Source organism: Artibeus jamaicensis, unplaced genomic scaffold (genome assembly GCF_021234435.1).
Source record: "Artibeus jamaicensis isolate MK-2021 breed Jamaican fruit bat unplaced genomic scaffold, CSHL_Jam_final contig_402, whole genome shotgun sequence".
NCBI lineage: Eukaryota > Metazoa > Chordata > Mammalia > Chiroptera > Phyllostomidae > Artibeus > Artibeus jamaicensis.
In genome coordinates this window covers 12,197,509-12,217,180 of record NW_026521818.1, presented here as the reverse complement: position 1 = coordinate 12,217,180, position 19,672 = coordinate 12,197,509, and the positions used below count along the sequence as shown (strand labels likewise).

Here is a 19,672-nt window from a genome sequence, read left to right as displayed (position 1 = left end):
CACCCACATGCAGCAAATACTTGTTCATAAGCTAGAAATGAAGAAATGTTTCTTGGCAAGTTTTCTGAAGGCCTACTTGCTGCTCACAGCAACCACCACATAAATAACAGCATTTCTGCATTTGCTTTGTTGTCCTGAGTTTTGATCATGGAATTTCCTCCAGCAAGCGCTTTTTTTCAGGTTCTCACCAAAGCCAGCTCAGAAAACTCTCCGAAAGAGCCAAAGGACTGCAGAGGGTCTTTGCCCTCGTATTCTAGGGGTAGACAAAGAACTAACTACTGAAAGCGCTGATGCCAAAGGTTATTGATCAATGATGACGCCAACAGTTTGAAATAGTGGGGCTTCAGAGCTCATTTGTACACAATGTGCAAAAATGAACCTAAAAAATGACCTTGGTTGGTCAAAAAAAACCACACAAGAAAAAGTATCACACAAACAAATGTAAATGCAAATTAAGATGATAATGTAAATCTCACACTATCTGTAATAGGAGGTAGGGAAAGAAGGGGCAAGAGAGTCAGAGATAAGTTAGTTCTCTCCACAAGATGAGATGACCTTGCGCAAATACCTTGTGTCCACAGAATACTGACCATGGGTGATTAAAGAAGAGGAGATGACACAGGTGACAGCACAAGGTCATTTTCCTCTCTACTTAGCACTAGTCCACCCTTCAACAAGAGAGTGAAATTCAAAGATCTGGCCTGTGTCCAGAGGACAACAGTCATAAGATGTAAAGGAGGTGGTAGGAGAGAAAAAAGGCCTTCCTTTACAGTAAAGGAAGAAGACAAAGAATGTTGGGCAAAAATTATCCAGGTCAAGCTGCACTGGATAGCAGTCAGTCACTACATCCAAGTAATTTAACTACATCCAAGTAATTTAAAAATGAATGTGGGGCCCTGGCCAGGTGGCTCGGTTGGTTGGAGCGTCATCCATACACCAAAAGACTGCAGGTTTGATTCCCAGTCAAGGCACAAACCTAGGTTGTGGGTTTGGTCCTTGGTTGGGGCACATACAGGAGGCAACCCATAGATATTTCTCTCTCACATTGAAGTTTCTCTGTTTCTCTCTCTCTCAAATCAATAAACATATCCTCAGGAGAGTATTAAAAAATATGAATGCAGGGAGGCTTTATGAGATTATAGATTCTAGGGTTTATAAGATTATAATTCTTGGAAAACCAAAATGATTTGTCTCCATGTCAAAACTAAGGAAGGTAACTTTTGGCAGAGGACTCCTCTGAGATAAGAGTTCTGATCCTGTCCTGTGCTTGCTGTGGGTCTTCTATGGGCGGGTAGCACACTCTGGAGGAACAGCCAAAAGGAACCAGGCTGAAACCACTGCTGGGGGAGCCCACAGCCCTCGGCTTCCTCTAGAACCACTGCACTTGGAAGTCTGGGCCTGCAGGTGGTCACACGTCCCACCCAAGCACTCAGGGTGGTGGGCAGAATGCTGGGTCAGAGGCAGGTTCTCATCCCAGCTCTGGCACTGTGATGCTGAATAACCATGGACACCTGACTTGATTTCTATGTCCTAAATTTAATTTATAAAATGGGTAGATTAAACTAGACCAAATGGCTTCTCATCTCTCACCCAGTAAAAGTCCAATTCATTATAACTGCCCAAAAGGTGCTCCCTATTCTGGTTCCTCACCCTCTGTCTGGCTCCTCTCCCTAACTGTTATCAGTCCCTTGACCTTTTCTGGGGTACCACACCCATTCCCACCTCAGGGCCTCTGCATCTGTTTGCCTTCTGCCCAAAATGCTCTTCCCCAGGGTAGTCACAGGTCTGGCTTCTTCATATCTTCCATGTGAGTCTAATATCACACTCTCAGTGAGGATGCACAGTTGCAGGTCCTTCCGGCCTACACAAACTCTATCCGTATATATGTACAGTGGTACCTCAGTATTCATCGTTAATTCATTCTGATGAGTGGCAAGCGAGTGACGACTGAGAGAGCATTTCCTCTTGTGAAGAGGGGTCATGACTCGTACAAGTTCTAGCAAGTGCAATGAGTGGCAAGCAAACACCCAGTGCTGATGCATTTTTTCTCATCAAAATGCGACAAGTACCAAGTTTGACGAGTTCTAAAGCCGACGACTACAGAGTACCACTGTATATTGCTTTTCATATTTATTTATTTTTAAATCCAGAATGGATCAAAAAGAACAATCAAGGATATAGGTGCCAGACAAAGGCCTGAGGTAGCTGGAAAAGTGTGCCATAGGAAAAGGCTTATTACCATGTTTTAAAAGCTATACCTACCATAAATACTTAGCTTTGTTTTCCATTCATCTAGTTTCCCCTGCTCTATGTCTGAATGTTTTGCTTATTTGTTTTTCTTATTATCTAGAAGGCTGACTCTCCAAGGGCAGGAACTTCTATCTGCTTTGTTCACTGGTGTTTCCCTGGTACCAGGAAGAGGACAGGAATTCAGTGAGTGTTGGTGAATGGATGCAGGCATAGGTGGGTGGAAGAGAGAGTGAGCACAGCTATTTACAGTTTCTTCTAGCTGTGAGGTCTGCGGGCTGTGAAATCTATGGTCACGGGCTCTCCTTCACCACCGTACCAGTACGGACTCCATAACCACATGAAACAGCAAGCCGACCCAGAGCCAGATGCGATATGCTTTCATGCTGCTGCAGAACTTCCTGCACGCTCCTTGCCCTGTGCCGAAGGGCCACGGACACCCTGTACTCTCGGCAATACCACAGCCTCCAAAGGTTGTCTATAGGAAACTCCTAATGTTTGATAAATACATTTCTATGGGGAATTCTTTATAGTTGATAAACATATTACTCTATAATATATATTTAAATATATATTGTATTCACCCCTACTTTTCCCCTAAGACAAAATTAATGTCATTTTGGAAAACAGTCACACCTGTTTCCTTTGTCTAATTCTTCATCTAAGCTTCCCTGCCACCAAGATCCCACACTATTAATTCAACCTGAAGTGAGAAGAGGTGGGTGATGCTCCCACATGTATTTGGGCCAGTTACACTAGATGGCAACACGGTCAGGGTGCTGCTATCCAAGGGTGAAATTTACCAGCCACACAGAACAGAGGAGCTCCCGCACACCCCTCCTCTCCCTTCTACGTGTACCCCCCTGCCTCTTCACCTTTAGCCTGGCTATTTTCAACCAGTAATTTATAATGTGCTTTAAATGGTTCATGCCTACTCATGAGTGTGTTTGCCTTAATCACTCCAGCCTTGGAAAAGTTATATATGCTCTTCTTTCTGCCAAAGTATGCTACTTACCCTCCCTTTGGAACTCTACCCAAAACTCACTTCTTCCATGAAACCTTCCCAACCAAACCTGGCTCTGATCCCAAATTTTATATATGCCATGAAATATAGTCACAGACGTGTAACTACTTTTATATACCGGAGAGAATGTGCCTATATACATGCACACAAAGAGAGCTGACAGAGAATCACATGCACAGCTCCGGGCATCTGGTAGGCAAATGTACACTTGACATAAATGATGTGCCAGTGACCACATCCCATGCAGCAGAAGAAGTCGTGGCTTTAGGAAATCACATTAACTGTCAAGCTGTCAATTAATGAGCCAAGAAACTACATATAATAACATCCACCTATGTCTTCCAATTTTTCAGTTCCTCCCTAGCATTCAAGTTGGGCTCCAGAAAGTTTCTGAGCAGAAAAATTCTAAATAAATTTCAACAGAAATTATATATAAACTTGAAAAAAATTGTGTACACATAAATATAAATTTAAGGACTGCTGAAAATTCTTTTTATTTCAACACTCAAAAACTTTTCCAATTTACCTTAAAAATAAAATTAAGTCTACTTATAGAAGCATTAAATAGGTTGAAAATAAGTAAGGTGTATTTTAAAAGTACAAAATTGCTTATTGGCTGTTAGAGGGAGTGGTAGCAGGGATGTTCTGACAAACACCTACACACTGGGGGAACAGAAATAAACACCGTGTGTTCACAGGCCGTCCCCTGGTGTCGCTGCCACCAGAACACTGGGAGCCAGAGATGTCTTAGGGTCAATAAAGCTCATGGAAACTGTAAAAACAAGAAACTTTAAGTGAAGAAGCCATCCAATCTTTTTGGAGCTCCATTTCTGAAACACTTCAAGCCTTCATTTGTCTACAAATGAAACCGTCTACATGCAAATTTAGATGCTGTTTTTCACTCACAGTAGTCAAACCTCCCTCAGCTCAATGCCAGTTCTCCACACGCAGAGCCACAGTGAAAGAAAAGCCGTGATTTGTTGAACACAACCACTTTAAAGCTACGACCAGAAGTCATTCCCTCGTAGACAGCAACACCAGGTTACTTAGCCATCTGAACATTCCGCTGGGTTCCAATGTGGACCTTACACCCCGGTTAGTCTGAGGGCAGTTTTAACTCACCTAGTTTCAGCATTTTCTCCCTCTATCGATCAGGACAGCGTCAGAGTCTTGGCAGAGTCACACAGACGGGAGGAAAATGCACGGCCACCCTCGCTGGCAGGTTTTCTATGGCATCTGGCATCTGTGTCACCTTCAGGAAGAGTCAGTCCTTCTTGAGAATAATTCAAAAGAATCTATACTGTCCTTTTGAAAAATCTACCATGAGCTTTCCAAACAAATGCACAGAGACACTGGTCAACAACAGTCACTTTGAAAGTCGTCTTGCTTGTTATACTGGGAGCTGGGTTTCGTCACCTGTAGTGGAATGCATTAGGTAGCCTTTAATTTTGAATCCAGAGAGGTCTCCACATCCCAATGGGGATGGACTGGTTGCTGCCTGCACTTGCTACCTGTAAAGTACGGCTACACAGAAACGCGGGGATTATCTATGAGAGGCGAACGGGAGATATTTTCAAAATCAAGCAGAAACAGGAAGTCTAATGTTTCGACATGCTAGAAAAGAGGAGCGCATACTTTAAAAAAGGGAGCAGCACCAATCATAGATGCTTGGGAAAAAGAAAATGAAAAAAACACCTCATTCCTACCTGGCCAGTATAAACATGAACATCTATTCATAGTTAAGTAGTGCTTGGAGGTGTTCTCGTTCTCTGGAAAACTAGAGAAAAGAGTTTGGGCAACGTTACTACTTAAAATCATTAGTCTTTTGCTTTTGAAGAGACTATAAGGTTTTTATTAAAAACATGCACATGACTATATCCAGATACACACAGTATGTGCATAGGAATACACAGATGTGTGCATATACACTAATACTCCTTCATAAGCTTATTTATTTACTGGTGCTTCAACAGTCAGCGCCACCCCCAAGCCTCCCCCCTCTCATCACCCCGCTGAGACTCCGCCAGTTCTACCTGGCGCACTTCAAGTGCACCGCCTCCACGAAGCCTCTTTCTGCGGATCCCCAGGGGATGGCTGGTGCTTTCTTGGTTAACACTTTCTGGGTGTTACCTAATCGCAGTGGTCCTTGTATTATTTTTGGTGACTTACTTATCTATCTCTCTTCTACTACCTGCTAAGTTTCTTGATTTTATTTTTATGCTCTTGAAGCAATAACACTTTGTCTTGAGTCTAACAAGTACTCAGCAAAAAGAGAAAAAAAAAGACAGCAAGTGAAATGCAATTGTCAAGTGCTCTGGGGTCTAGCAGGCGTGGCTGACGGGCCAGTGGTGCCACTTCCTGGTTTTGTAGGCTTGTAAGTTACTTTACATCTCCCAGTGATTTTATTCTCTGTAGGTGAGAATAACCTCATCTGCCTCAGAGAACTGCTATCAGGATGCAAAGGGAAGCACGTGAAGCAAATACAGAGAGCGCTCAAATGGCAATGAACCTTGCTGTTGACCTACATTAACGCCTACCACTACCTGTTTCGGAGAGGAGGCTGAAAGAGAGACTGAATCAACACCAACTTACAAGCATATTGTACCTTCTTGTTTTCCTTAGCCTACATTATCATGTGACTAAGTTTAGACTTCTGCATTTCTTTGTGTTATCTTCCCAGATTCTGACTGGCCCCTTAATGCTACGTATTCGTCAGGGACTAAGGGTCAAAGAAGATACCAAGAGAATACTCCTCCTGAAAGTGCATGTTTCTTTTGGTTTTTTGAATTGTATTATTTTTGATTTTCGAGGAGGAACAGGAGGAGAGGGAGGAAAACATTGATGTGAGAAACATCAGTTGGTTGCCTCTCATATGTGCCCTGACTGGGGACCAAACCTGAAACCCTGGCACGTGTCCTGACCTGGAATCAAACCGATGACCTTTTGGTTTGCGGGAGGACACTTACTCAACTGAGCCACATGGGCTGGGGCTGGATGAGCAGGTTTCTAAATCACAAGTACTTCCCAAACCCTGACTCAGTGGCAATTTTGAGGATAAATTACAAAGTATAAAAAGCAGAAATGCTACATCTAAACAGAGGGACTGGCCTCTCACATTTCCTTAAAATGGGGCCCAAGTGGTAGCCGCACAGCTAGGCGCCTTCAGAAATTACTCTGTCCGCTACAGATAGAAGAAGGAGCAGCACAGCGAAGCCGTGGGAGGCGGAGGCTGGAGGAAGTCATACAGCATCACATAAAAACAAGGCCAACACAGTGGCAGTGCCCTCACACATGCCCCAGGCACAGTCAGGGAGGCACCAGCACGCTCCTGACACCAGGCAAGGGCACAGAAGCCTGCAAGCACTACAGCCCTGTGTATCAGCTGGGCACCTCCACACCCAGCAGGGCCAATTCCTGATTTTGCAGAGAGCTCTCCAACACTGGGAGAGTAAAAAGCAACACATCTGGATGGGCGACAAATCAGGCAGGGGACCCATTTCCTTAAAGACATCCTGCCCAGGCTTTACATGCCTAGGTTTACTCAAAGTTTGCTGTTTTAAGCAATCCCAGCAGTTGTTATATATTCTGGTCATCCTGCTTCATTTGGGAAGAAAGAAGAATCATAGTCAGGGGCTAAAGATCAGGAAGATCTGTGGAGCAGTCAAAATTCAGAGGACACCCTTCTGTAAAAAAAATAGCTAACTCTCTTTGATTGCCTTTGTAGATATGAATACAGCTCTTCTATGCTTCCCAGGGACTTGCAAACTGGGACCCCCTCAGTAGCTGGAAGGATCAGCAGTTGTGATGGCGGCACAATGCAGCGATACCACCCTGTGGTCTGAGGCAGGGGGAGGAGAGGAGGCAGCAGGGATTCCAGCCCTAGGAACCCCGCCTGGTGGCCCAGTGACGTAGGAATCTGTCCAGATCCAGCTTTGTTAAGGCGGCTTGTGCTCAGGAACACAGGTGGCTCTCCATCTTTTTCTGAAGCGGGGTGCCCCAGGGAGTACAACTGGCAGCGCCTGTCATGGAGGCACTCAGAGCTTCCCTAGAGAAGTCTGCGGCCACCTTATCTGATATCTCCTTTCCACCTATCTGCAACCACGTGACAGTGGCTCGTGGAAAACCAGATCCTCCTCTTCCAGAGCATGCTATCTCCACATTATCTAGGCATCTCGGAGCAAGGCGCTAACACTTAAGTCATTTCCCTGTCTCCACACCTGGTGAAAGTGGGTTGTGATTCCAATTTGCAAAGACGCTGGCAGAGCAAAAGAGGATAGGCAGCTTATTCAGCAGGGCCATGGTGAGGCCCGGCTGGGAAGGGAAGCCAGAAGACCGAGGCCCTACCCGCCCCCCAGAATAATCTCTAGAGCACACACTTTCTCTCTGGCCTAGTTTCATCCACTGCTCACTGCATACCCCAAGAAAAACATTTTCTTTACAGCCGCCCACCATCCTTATCGGCAACACATTCAACAAAATCAGCACAGGAATAATAAAATGTGCCTGCATGAAAAAGATACTTTCGTTTGCTTACTTCATCTGATGCTATAACCTCAGAGACAGAACTGGAAACATGTACAAAACACCTTGACCTCCGCGCTTTGGCATTCCCGAGGTACTCTGTAGTCCCTAGTACAAGACTTGGTGGCTGCCAAGAGCAGTGGTATTTTCCTTCTGCTCAACCCCACTCCCCACCATTCCCCATCCATTCTCTCTGCACCCTCCTCGTCTGCATCGTTCTCAGCCCCCTGAACTCTTTCAAGGGCCTCCCTAAAACCATGGTCCAACCAGAGCCTCCTCCTGATTCGGCTTCTCTCTGTCCCTCTCCTCTTCGTCAAGGAACAAGCAGTCACTGGTGAAGTGGGAAAGAAGACAGGCTGAGGGGAAATTACTGTAGGGGACTGCCTGAGATCGGCCAGGTGCTCCAAAGCCGTTTACAGATATTATCACAGAAAGGGCGGATGGTCAGACTTACCCTCTCTTGCCCAAGGAGGACTCGCACTGGCAGAAAAGTACATGGTTCACACCTAGACAAGGGTGGGGAAGTCCCACTGGCTGAGCACCTGCTAGAACCCGGGCAGCGTGCATGGTGCTTTCCCTACATTTGCTCTGTTCTCACTAAAACCCTAGGAGGTGGGTTCTATTGCCCTCTGGTTACCGGTGAGCAAGCTGAGCTCCATAAATTTAATACACCTGTTCAGAGCAGTGCCAGGATATGAACGTAGGTATGTCTCTAAATCTATAGGCTTTTTTCTCTTCATATCATGAACATGTCCTTGGTTTAGCAGACAAAGCACAAATGTGGAACCATCTGGGAAATAAAAAGGACCCCTGGCAACCTCCCCTTTAAGGCCCCGCAGAGCAGTCAGGTAAACAGGGTGAACAGAGCTGCTGGGGGCCAGCGCTGGGGTCAAGGGCAGGTCTGGGGTGCAGGCTTCTCAAGTCTGTCATCGTTTCAGCTGTCACTCATGGCCGCCCCCGACAGGCTGCACAGAAAGGGAGTGTGGGAAGGCAGACCTTTCCACCATACAGTACCTATTTCTGTGTTTTAGGTATAAATTTTACAAAGTATGACACAACAAACAAACCAATAAAGATGGTCTCTTTCCTCTCTTAGAATCACCTCACTTCAGCACTGGCAAGACCTCTGATGCCATCTAACCTCTTTCACAGCGAGGAGAACGGGGCAGCCCCGCGAGGCCGAAAGCGTGCCCAGACCACTGCGCGGCGGCTTCAACTGGCAGCTGCGGGGAGAGCCGGGGCTGGGCACTTCAGAACCGGCTTCTGTGTCCGTCTTCTCTGAGGCGGGCTCGAATCTCTCCTCACACTTACACCACCAGTGAAAACACTAAAGCAGCATTTAGAAAGCAAAGAAACACGGAGCATCTGCTGCAGTCAGTGTGCTGGCGCTCTGGATGTGGTTTATTTTCCCCAGACCTGAGTACAGACAGGGTCTTGACATTTTATAGCATTCTTCCATCGCAAACCTTCATGTGAAATTGAACATGATCCCTAGTAATAAAATATTAAACTAATTAAAGTCTCAATTGGCCACGAAAAACTCTCCAATTCGGAGTAAATGTCTCCATAAATTTCTAGAATTTCCAGTTAATGTGCAACATATGATAGTTCCCCAGCTGCATTGCTCGCACTCCCTCCACTGCCAAATCTGATCCCTTTTCTGTCTCTCCTCTCTGGCCTCCGTCACCACCCTGCTGCCCTGTCATCGCTAGTTCTCCTCTTGGGCTGGAAGGTCACCCCATCCGCCAAGTACCGCTGGCTCCTTATCTGTGCTCTCCTATCCCCATTTCCATTTATATTCTGTCAAACCCTTGGCTTTAACAGTAGCGGAAGGTGGCTTCTTGAAAAGACAGCTTTCCAGAGAGGGCCAGTGAAGCGGTTCTACTCTGTTCCCTCTTTAGAGGACACAGACTTTGCCGTTTTGTCATTTTACCCACGTGGTTATTTTTCAGACTTGAATTTGAAAACGCAACTTCCAGAACCTTTTAAATTTCAAGAGCAAGAAAAGTTACACCATGTCTTGAGTAAAGTGCCCCTGCCCACACCCGCCCCAGGAAAAACACGTAGCAGTCCTGACCATGTGTAGAAGGGCAACGCACCGCCCACCCACCTTCCTCCTCTTACCCGTCGGCACCCAGCACCCCCTGCTCCTGCACCCACCAGTCAGCACCTGTCCTCTGTCCCATCCTCCTCGGCCCAACAATGGAACAAATTCACATCAGGACACAGTGACATCAAACGATCTCCTTCTACGTGTAACAGGGGAGCAGGCATTGCCTCTCATCCTCTGGAGAGGCGTCAGAGCTCTGCATTCCCCGCCCACTAAGCAGCGCCACTCTTCCAGATGAGCAGGGGTCACGGGAGCCCAGGGTCCCCTATCTTGGGGCCCTTCTGGACAAAGGAAGGCACGTGGTCTAGTTTAATCAAGAAAACGCTCTTCCTACAGCCAAGGGCAGGCTGATGCCAAATTCATACATTTCCTTACCCCAAACAGCCTCTCTTCTGGGGCTTCATATCTCACCTTCCCATCAGTCACTCAGACTTGACGTCTCGGTGTCATCATGAACCTCACTCTCCCACCCTATCCCAGCACCCCACCTCCCCCCACAGCCACCGAGTTCTCATAGTTCCCCACGTCTGCGATGGACGCCCTGCCCCTTTGCCCCTCCTTCCAGCCCCATTCCCACTCCATCCACTGCCTGTACTCACTGCTCCTTTCACTTAGTTACGCTCACAGTGCATCCTCCCAAAGCACAGGTCTATTACCATCACGTCGACATCTGTGCCTAGAAGTGAGTTTAGAAAGTACTTTCCGGTCCAGTCCGCACTTCACCTTGTCACTTTGGTGAGGAATGTGTGATGCTTTCCAGCTGCCTGGGATTTCAGGTGATCTCAGTCCTGCCCGCTCACCTCTGGGCCTCTGCTCACCTGCTTCCCTTGGCCTCCCAGGTCCTTCCAACCACCACCAGCAACAAGCCCGTCGCCAGCTCACCTGTGGCTTGTCGTGACGGCTGTAGCCAGATGCCAGCTCCCACACCTCTGTCTCCATCTCTCACTTATAAGCTTTCTTAAAGCACTTAGCATGCTTTACTCCAAGGGACGGCAATGCTATACACATTACACTGCATGCCCCTAGGTGATGGATGAGCTCTCCCATTCACAAAATCAGCCTGCATTTATCCGGTTCCTACTGCATGGGAGGCACTGCCTTACATGCTGGGGACACGGTGGAAAAGAAAACAGACATGAGGTCTCCTGTCCCACAAAGCTGACGTTCAGGGAGAAAGAAGTGGCAGACAAGTAGACACAGAAATAAATACAGGACAGATCATGAGAGCGGACAGGATGGACAGGAACAGGGGTTTCTGAGGGAGACCGCTCTGGCAGAGGTGGCACTGAAGCCAGAGAAGAGCAGGCGCTCCAGCCTGAGACAGAACAAGCCTGACACGCTCCAGGGAAAGGAGCAGAAAAAGGGCGATATGGCCGCAGTGTCGGAAGCTGAGGGAAGAAGGGTACGAGAAGGAGTTGGGAATCTGGCAAAGACCAGAACAGGAAAGGACCATACAGGACACGGTAAGACATGTGTATTACATGGTGGGAAGGTGAAACAGGTAAAATGTCTGGAAGGCAAAGTGGCGATCAAGATCAAAACCTCAAAACTCCACATGTTCTTTGAACCACTTCTAAGAATACATCCAATGAAACAGAGACAAGTGCAGACAGCTGCAGTTCAAGGGAGCTGTGTGTTGTTATGCCGACGGTGGAAACATAACAGCCGAACGATCCAAATGGGGGATTGGTTCAGTGAATTGCGGCACATCTATCTAGGGGCATGCAAAACAGTCTTTTAAAATGACCTGTGGAGTAGCTAATAACACAAGAATGCCTCACAAAGGCTACAAAGCAACATATAAAGGCAAAGAAATTATATTGAGCAGTACATAATCTTTATAGAGGAAAAATTACAGGCATACAAATAAAGTCCTGGTGTGATATAAGCACCATGTTTTGTTTCGTTTTGTTTTTCTTGGGTGGTGAAATGAAGATATCTATTTATTTATTTCCTTCCTTCTCTCTTTCTCAAATTGTAGTTGATAAATATACTATATATACTTTTGTAACAAGGAAAAGGTTCTGAGAATATGCGAGTCACAAGAATGTACGGCAGTGTGTACATCCTGTGAGATCACAAAAATAAACTGAGGCTGCTGATTAAGAGGTGGCCAGGGCAATCTTCTGACTTTTTAGGGAATCTTCAAAGCAAAACATAAAAACTCCCTAGGACTGAGGGCAGGAAGTGTGTCATTCCCTTCTTGCTTTTCCTCTTGACTCAGCACTGACTGTGCGGCCCCTCTGATCCCTGTTGAGAAGGTACTGCATATAGACGTCTGGGAGGTGGGGGGCTGGGAAACCTCACCCAGAATCTCACAGCCCTCGGGTGACGTTTCAATTCTGACCTGGGTCTTTTAAAGGAAAAAGCTTTCCCTGTTCTTCTTTAGATTCATTACAACTGAGACCAACAACTGATTATGTTTTTGTCTGTTTCTTTAAAGTAAGATTTACTGCTCAAGACCCAAACACACTCTTGTGTTCACACCTTCTTCCTAAACAGGTTTGACAATTTCATGAGCAGTTCAGACAAGTCACAACAGGTCTCAGACACTTGGATCCTGGCTTACACACGGTCATGTGGAAGAAGTTCCCGGCAGAGGCCCGTGCCACCAGCTTGTCTCCCTGCTCTCTGCTGGGTCACACTGGTTGTTTGGTTCCAAGTCCCGTCTGGTGGCCTCCTGAGCTCAGACCTCAGAGGCCATTCAGCTAGCACAGATTGAAAGTGATTGCTAGCAGAATCCCACATACTTCTTTTAGTTTCATTTTTACTAAGCCCCTGGCAACTACAGAACTGAGAAAAACACACACAGGACCACACCACAAAACAGAAAGTTTTGACTTTGGAGGCCTTTACATTTTTCAGGGAAATTAAATCAGAATTTGAGGGCACTGACCATTAGAAGGGGCAGTAGAAGCCAGGGCCACCGCCTTCCCACATTCATTCAACACATATCTATTGGGCCTGACTGTGCCTGATGGGGGCCCCTAGGCTTAATAAATAAGGGGGCCAGAGGCAGAATATGGTGCCTTAGGACAGTGTGGTGGGGTATGAAGTGAGGACGACAGAGATTTCCAGGAGACCCCAACAAGTACAGTCAGTTGGAGAACAGGCTGTTAAAAAAGTTTATAGGCCCTGTTTAAAGTTTAGACTTTATCAAAACTACAATAAGACACCTTAACCAGGGGATGACAATCAGGCAGATATCTTACAAAGACCAAGGCAGCACAGAAAGCCAGACTAGAGAGCGGGTGGGAGTACGGGGCGTGTGGCACATGAACTGTCTTTAATGTAATCCAGGTAAGAAAGACATGGTGGTGGTGTCTTGGTCATAGCTGGTGGCAGAAAACGAGGACAAGTGTATACAGATTCCCTACCCACTTCATGGGAGAACTGATAATATTGGCAACTGACTGGGTATAGCACTGAGGTAGAGAAAGATGCCTTCTGGGTCTCTGGGTCACTTACTGAGGGGAAAACTGGGAGAGAAGTGAACTTCAGCTGACTGCATGTTGAATTTGAGTTGCCTGTGATCTATCCAAGTATTGACGAACACTTTACAGATGGACATATTGATAAGAGGTCATACTTGAACTGTAAGTTTGGAACTCATTGCCATGTGAGAATGTGAAGCCCTGGGAATGGACAGGATCACCAGATGAGACAGAAAAGCAGAGAACCCAGAGTCCTAAGAAAAAGCAACCTTTCCTTAGTGAGGACATGTTTTTATGATTTGAGGAGAGAGAGGGAGGGAGGGGGGAGGGAGAAGAAGAGCGTGAGGGGAAGAGAGGGAGAGACACTAATGCAAAAGAGAAACATTGGTTGGTTGCCTCCTATATGCACCCAGACTGGGGATTGAACACGCAGCCTTTTGGTGTACGGGACGATACTCCAACCGACCAAGCCACCTGGCCAGGACAAAAATACCAACATTTAATAGAGGGACAAAAAAGAGGATGGTGACTGAGAAGGTGCAGAGAAAAAGATGAAGAAAACCCAGAGACTGGACTGTTAAGGAAAACTTGCGTGTAGAAAATGGGAGCAGTATGCACTAAACAGTCAAGAGAGAACTGGACAGTGTCCACCCAACAATCACTAAAAGGCTGGATGCTGCTCTGCTTCTTCCCATTCCTCTGTATTTCTGGAGTCATCCGTGATCAGGCAGGGGTCAAATGGGAGGCAGGACTGTAAGAGACCAGGTTCTGAGAGAAGCTTAGCAGTAGACCCTGGCTAGGGCAGCACGGTCTGCTGAGGGGCTGGACAGGGGACCGAGGGCCGTAGAGGTGACAAAACATATGGTTCTGGGATCAGGCCTCTAGAAGTGGCACTCTGTTATTATTGGTATCTATGATGTGTGGCATTTTAAACAGTGCAGGGGCCAGAGCAGTGACGAGGTTCTAGCAAAACAGCCAGACAATAGGATATCAAACGGAGATAAATGCTATGTGAGGGTGGAAGGGGATAAACTGGAAGAAAGGGAGCATTTTGGAGGGGCCTTCTCCTGGGGTGACATCTGAGCAGAAAGCTGAAAAGAGGGAGAAAGCCAAGGGACATGCCGGGGGAAGGGCCTTCCAGGCAGTGGGAGGGGTGGGTGCAAAGGCTCTGGGGCAGAAGCCAGCGCGGCGAGTTTCAGGCACAGCAAGGCAGTCCGTGTGGTCCAGTAGGAGTGGGAAAGCTGGAGGGGTAAGAGATGAAATCAGAGAGTAGGGCCAGGGCCACGTCAAGGGGCTCCTCTCACCCGTGGTAAGAAAGGCGGACTTTGCTAGTCAACATGGAAGGGGACAGGAGAGTTTGAAGCAAGGGAACAACACGGTCTGATGGGTTTTGTAAGAGCTCTCTGACAACATGAACAGAAGTGGCGAGGGAGACAGGCCAGAGCACAGAAGCTCTTGCTGTGCTCACCTGTGTCAGGTTGCTGAGAAGAAACATGGTGGTCGTAGAAGTGGAGAGGTGTGAGACAGCGGTATTTGGAAGGGGAGTGGACAAGACTTGCTGTTGCATGAGCTGTGGAGTGCCAACGGAATGAACACACAAGATGCCATCCAGGCTTTTCAGCTGAGAACTGTATACATAAATGTGTAGACTGACCCAGGGGAGGAGCAGGTTGGGAGGGTGAGGTAGAAATCGAAATACCTATTCCTACAGGAAAGTAAAATAAACAACAGCAGAGTCAGGTCTGGAGTGCGGAAACGATGTGTTACATACTTTAATGGTGGAGTCAGGTGCTAGTATTTGGTATTTATTCCATGAGCTTAGGTAAAATCACCGGATCATCAATCCTGGCTACACATTAGTATCCTCGTGTAACAAAAACCAAACTGATGCCCATGAATCTTCAGAGACTCTGAATTAATTCAACTCAAAATAAGAGTGGGGAGAAGAAGGCCCGGACTGGGCCCTAGGCCACCTCAGTAGAAGCGTCCAGCAGAAGGAGTCACAGGTGGCATACTGGGAAAAGAGAGTGTGACACCCTTGAAGCCACACCAAGAAAGCGTTTTAAGAAGAGAAGGATGAAGCATGAAGAACGCTGCTGAACCTGAGTAAGAGGCAGAGGGGAGCCCACGCATCTGTTAGAATGGAGGTCTCCGGTGACTTTAACAGAGACAATTTAGGGGAGTGGATGGATGAGGAAGGGCCGTGAGCAGGACAGGACGCAGGCAGAGACACTTCCTTAGGGAGTCCACCAGAAGGGAGGGGAGAGCACTAGGCCTAGAGCGGGAAGGCTTCTTTGTATGGATGAATCTGGATTTTCATTTGCTTTTTAAGACAGGTAATAACAAGGCATGTTTGATGTTGATGAGGATGCCACTCCATGCAGAAAGACACTGGTGTTGTCACCGAGGGCGTGCAGTTGTGGGAGGACTTGCAGAGACTGAAGACAATAAGCCCTCGGGGAGCCCAAAGTAATGCATCTGGAGTTCCCTTTGAATGCCAGGTGTCTCCACTTTTCAGGGGATGTAATATGTCCTCAAAATCACAAAATGGCTAGGCAGGAATAGAACTTAGTTCAATATCAAGTTCAATGTCCAATATCCATCTAATCTAGCATTTTCAACCTTTTTCTACCTTGTGGCATATAAAAACTAATTACTGAAATTCTGCGGCACACCAAAAAAATATTTTTTTGCTGATCTGACCAAAAAATAGGTATAATTTTGATTCATCCACACCAGACAGCTATTGTGTTGGCTGCTGTCATTTTTAACACTGGTTGAAAATCATTGACCCAATCCAATGTCTCCTTCCAGGCCACTGCAGGAATCCCGTGTCCAGTCCCATCTGTGGTCCTCCTGACGACCTACATTGGAAGGGAACCCCCACACCTCTTCACTCTCTCCACCCTCTTCGATCTCATTGGACACTCCTCGGACTGGGCCAGAGTCTGTTTTCCTGTATCTCAACCCACTGGCTCTGGTTCTGTGCCTTCAGGATACAGAGAACATAGCTAGTCCCTCTCCCGTGTCTTTCAAACGTTTGGAAACCATTAACTCTTGCTCCACCCTGTTAGTCCAGAGCACCCAAATCAGTTCATGTGCATATAAACAGGTCCTGATTCTAGGAAATATCTACACAGGGGCCACTGACTCCCCTAGCTGTTCTTTGGTATGATGAAGGTATAGACAAACATTTTGGAAAAACGTCACACCAATACCAAATAACCCACAATAACCCTGGCTCCCAGGAAACCTGAATGATTCCAGGTTAGTTCTACTTCAAAGTTCAGGCTTGATCCATTCAATTCTTAAGCACTGATTTAATTCTCTTGCTCCTCATCCCGTACTGCAGCCCCAGCCCCAGCAGAGACAGTCCCCCCGCCACACCACACACACACACACACACACGTGTACTCTCAGACTCAGGAGAACACCTGACCATGTACTGAGCACACCCTGTAATGGTTCTCATGACAACTGAATTTTTAGGAAAGAGTCTCTACATCTAAACTTGAATGAATTTTTTTGCAAACTTCATACAACAAAACTCCAAAGTGGGAAGAAAAGCTTGAATGTTTACATAACCAAAGAAAATTATTTTTACGTGTAATTATAAATTAAGTTAAAAGCACAGCTACAAAAACCAGGCTTAGATAAAAATTAAAGTATCCTTTGGATTATGGAATCATTGCTAAAACTCAATAAAGAAACAGGATATGTTATTCCAACACAGAAGTTTGGAGTATTCATGCCAAATTTTACATAAGCTGTTATTCGTCTAGTCTTAATTTAAAACATTCCGACCACTGGGTGTAAAAGGTACCCAGAATGCAAGAGTGTTGGCTTAGTGCCTCAAACCCCACGAGCAATTTTTAAAGCTAATATAGCTATTAAGGCAAAATACACATAGTAGGCCCTGAAATTTACACTGAATAAATAAACTCCATTAAACCAGAGGCAAAGGACTCATGCAATAACAAAAAAATTAAAAATAAAAAACAAAAAAGGAAGGAGACAACTGAAAAAAACTATTACAGGCATAACCCCAGACACATATACATGAATTTAATTTTAGCATAAAAGGTTGATGTAGAGCATTAAAAGTACTACTTGAAGTCTCTTTTAAATCCCTTTAAAAAAACAATTTTTAAAAGTTGGCAATCAGCCAGCTGTATAAGATCAGTGAATTTGGAGAACTTCAAAAGTTGTAACTACTCATTTTCATCAGATTTCTGGAAACAAACAGTTTTGAGTATATTTAATATGTTACATTATATTTATATTTAATATTACAATTTAACACCTCAATTAAACACTTTAAAGTTGACAGTGTACACAGGAAAAAGACAACTTACAGCAAAGATCTTGTACGTGTGTCATGCTGGAGAGAGATGAAGTACATAACACTAATTATATAAATAATAAATACACAGGAAAAAGACAACTTACAGCAAAGATCTTGTACGTGTGTCATGCTGGAGAGAGATGAAGTACATAACACTAATTATATAAAAATAAATATATGGGTTACAGTTAACCTGCTATAAAAGTATTTCTGATGGTCTGGAAATGAAAGAACTGCACAGCGCTAAAATAAAAAATGCCCTTCCTAGCCTGCTCTTCTCTCACTGACCAGAAGAGAAAGAACTCTCCAAAGCTGATAAAATCCTATTACTTAGAGCCCATGTCAATTCACTTTCAAATGGTTCTCCCTAATTTTATGCAAGAAAATAAGCAACTCAAAAGCTTGTTTTAAAATTATTTATTTTGGCTAATTTCTATGGACTTAATTTTCCTAACTTTAGTCTTCCTCCAAGCCATTGAAGTGCAGGAAACTTACGGAACCACAGAAAGAAATTCTGTCCCCAAAATCAGAGCCAGGAGATGCACCAGCGACAAGGACAGGCCAGGACCACCAAGAGGGAAGGACAGAAGAGAACAAGGGGTAGAGCACTAACTAAGCCACTTCCCTCTCATCTTGCTGGCAAGGCAAACGTGTAACTTCTACATGCTATGATTTCCTCACTATACTGCGCTGGCATATCTTATTTCTTAAGCTTGACTATTCTGGAACATTGTTTTTCAACCTAGTACTACTGACATTTCCTGCCTGATAATTACATTTGTTATGGTGAAGCTCTCCTGTGCACAGGTGGTTGTTCAACAGCATCTCTGGCTTCTACCCACTAGATGCCAGTAGCACACTGCTCAGCTAGTTGTGACACAGAAATGTCTCCAGATATTGCCAAATGTCCCCTGGGAGCGGGGTGGAGGTTGAGAGCCACTGTTGAGAGCCACTGTTCTAGGACACTGGTTCTTGGCTACATACTGGGAACACTTGAAGGGTTTTGGAAAGTACTGATTCCAAGTCCCACACCCAGATATTTTTGACTTAATTCAATTGGGCAAGGTCCTAAGCACCCGATTTTTGAAGCCACAAGATTCTAATATGCAGCCAAGTGTAAGATTCTCTTCCTTATAGTGTACCAATGAGATCAAGTAAATCATTGAATCAGTATAAGATGGCACAAAAAGGCAAGTCATTCCACCAAATTAGAGTATTCCTTATCTTAGTACTGGAATCTACATGATTACAGTAAACAGAAAAAAGCAGAGAACAAGAGGAAAGTGAACTGTAGCTCTGATCTGCAAATGTTTTCTTTTCCCTCCTGGTTGGACAGGAACTAGAGCATAAAGATTTACCTACCTGAATCCTAACACTGCAACTTAAAACACTCCACAGTTAGAATATTTAGAAACCAAGCTTCACAGAGTGGAAAACAGACCTCTTTCCTCCCAGGGTGAAAATGCCAGATGGACCATGAAGATGACTTTGGAGCTGCCATCTCTTTCATGAGCACCACTAAACCAGCCTGGGACAAAGGCTGAGTTCATTCAAAACAACAAACAAACTAACAAGCAGTGAGCTGGGAAGACACTCGGAGAGCCCACAAGGAAAGGGAAGTCAAGCCCTTCCTGGGGGGTCCATCCCCCAGTCGATGACATTACCAGGGACCTATCTAGTGTTGACAGCAAAGCTTGACACCTGTACAAAAGCTCCACGGCCATGAGCAGCCAATATTCTTCCCCCCTGCCCATTAGGCCTTGGCATCCTCTGCCACCTTCCTCAGTCTGCTCAGCAGCACAGGGCCTAGTTCCAACTTTAGCAGAGAAGGGGCTGGCACTGCCCCCGAGGGGACTGTTCCCCTACTCACTAGTCTCTGGTTACGGCTCACCAACCATGCAGCAGCTTACTAGTTATGCTAACAGATTGATTGATTGCTATTTCTTTAATTAGGAAAAAAGCAAGTAGACACACACACGCATTTACACATG

At 45.7% G+C, this 19,672-nt stretch overlaps 1 protein-coding gene across 2 annotated transcripts in view; it reads right to left on the bottom strand.

Annotated features, from left to right (window-relative positions):
• Window positions 1-19,672, bottom strand: part of TNFAIP8 (TNF alpha induced protein 8) — a 116,238-nt gene that overhangs the window by 56,210 nt on the left and 40,356 nt on the right. Inside the window, exon 2 of one of the 2 annotated variants that reach the window (XM_053665315.1) lies at window positions 4,394-4,523. The exons of the other annotated variant lie outside the window; for it this stretch is intronic. Within the exon in view, the coding sequence (XP_053521290.1) occupies window positions 4,394-4,406 (13 nt within the window). The 5' untranslated portion in view covers window positions 4,407-4,523. The remainder of the gene's footprint in view (window positions 1-4,393; window positions 4,524-19,672) is intronic. 2 annotated transcript variants of the gene reach the window in all.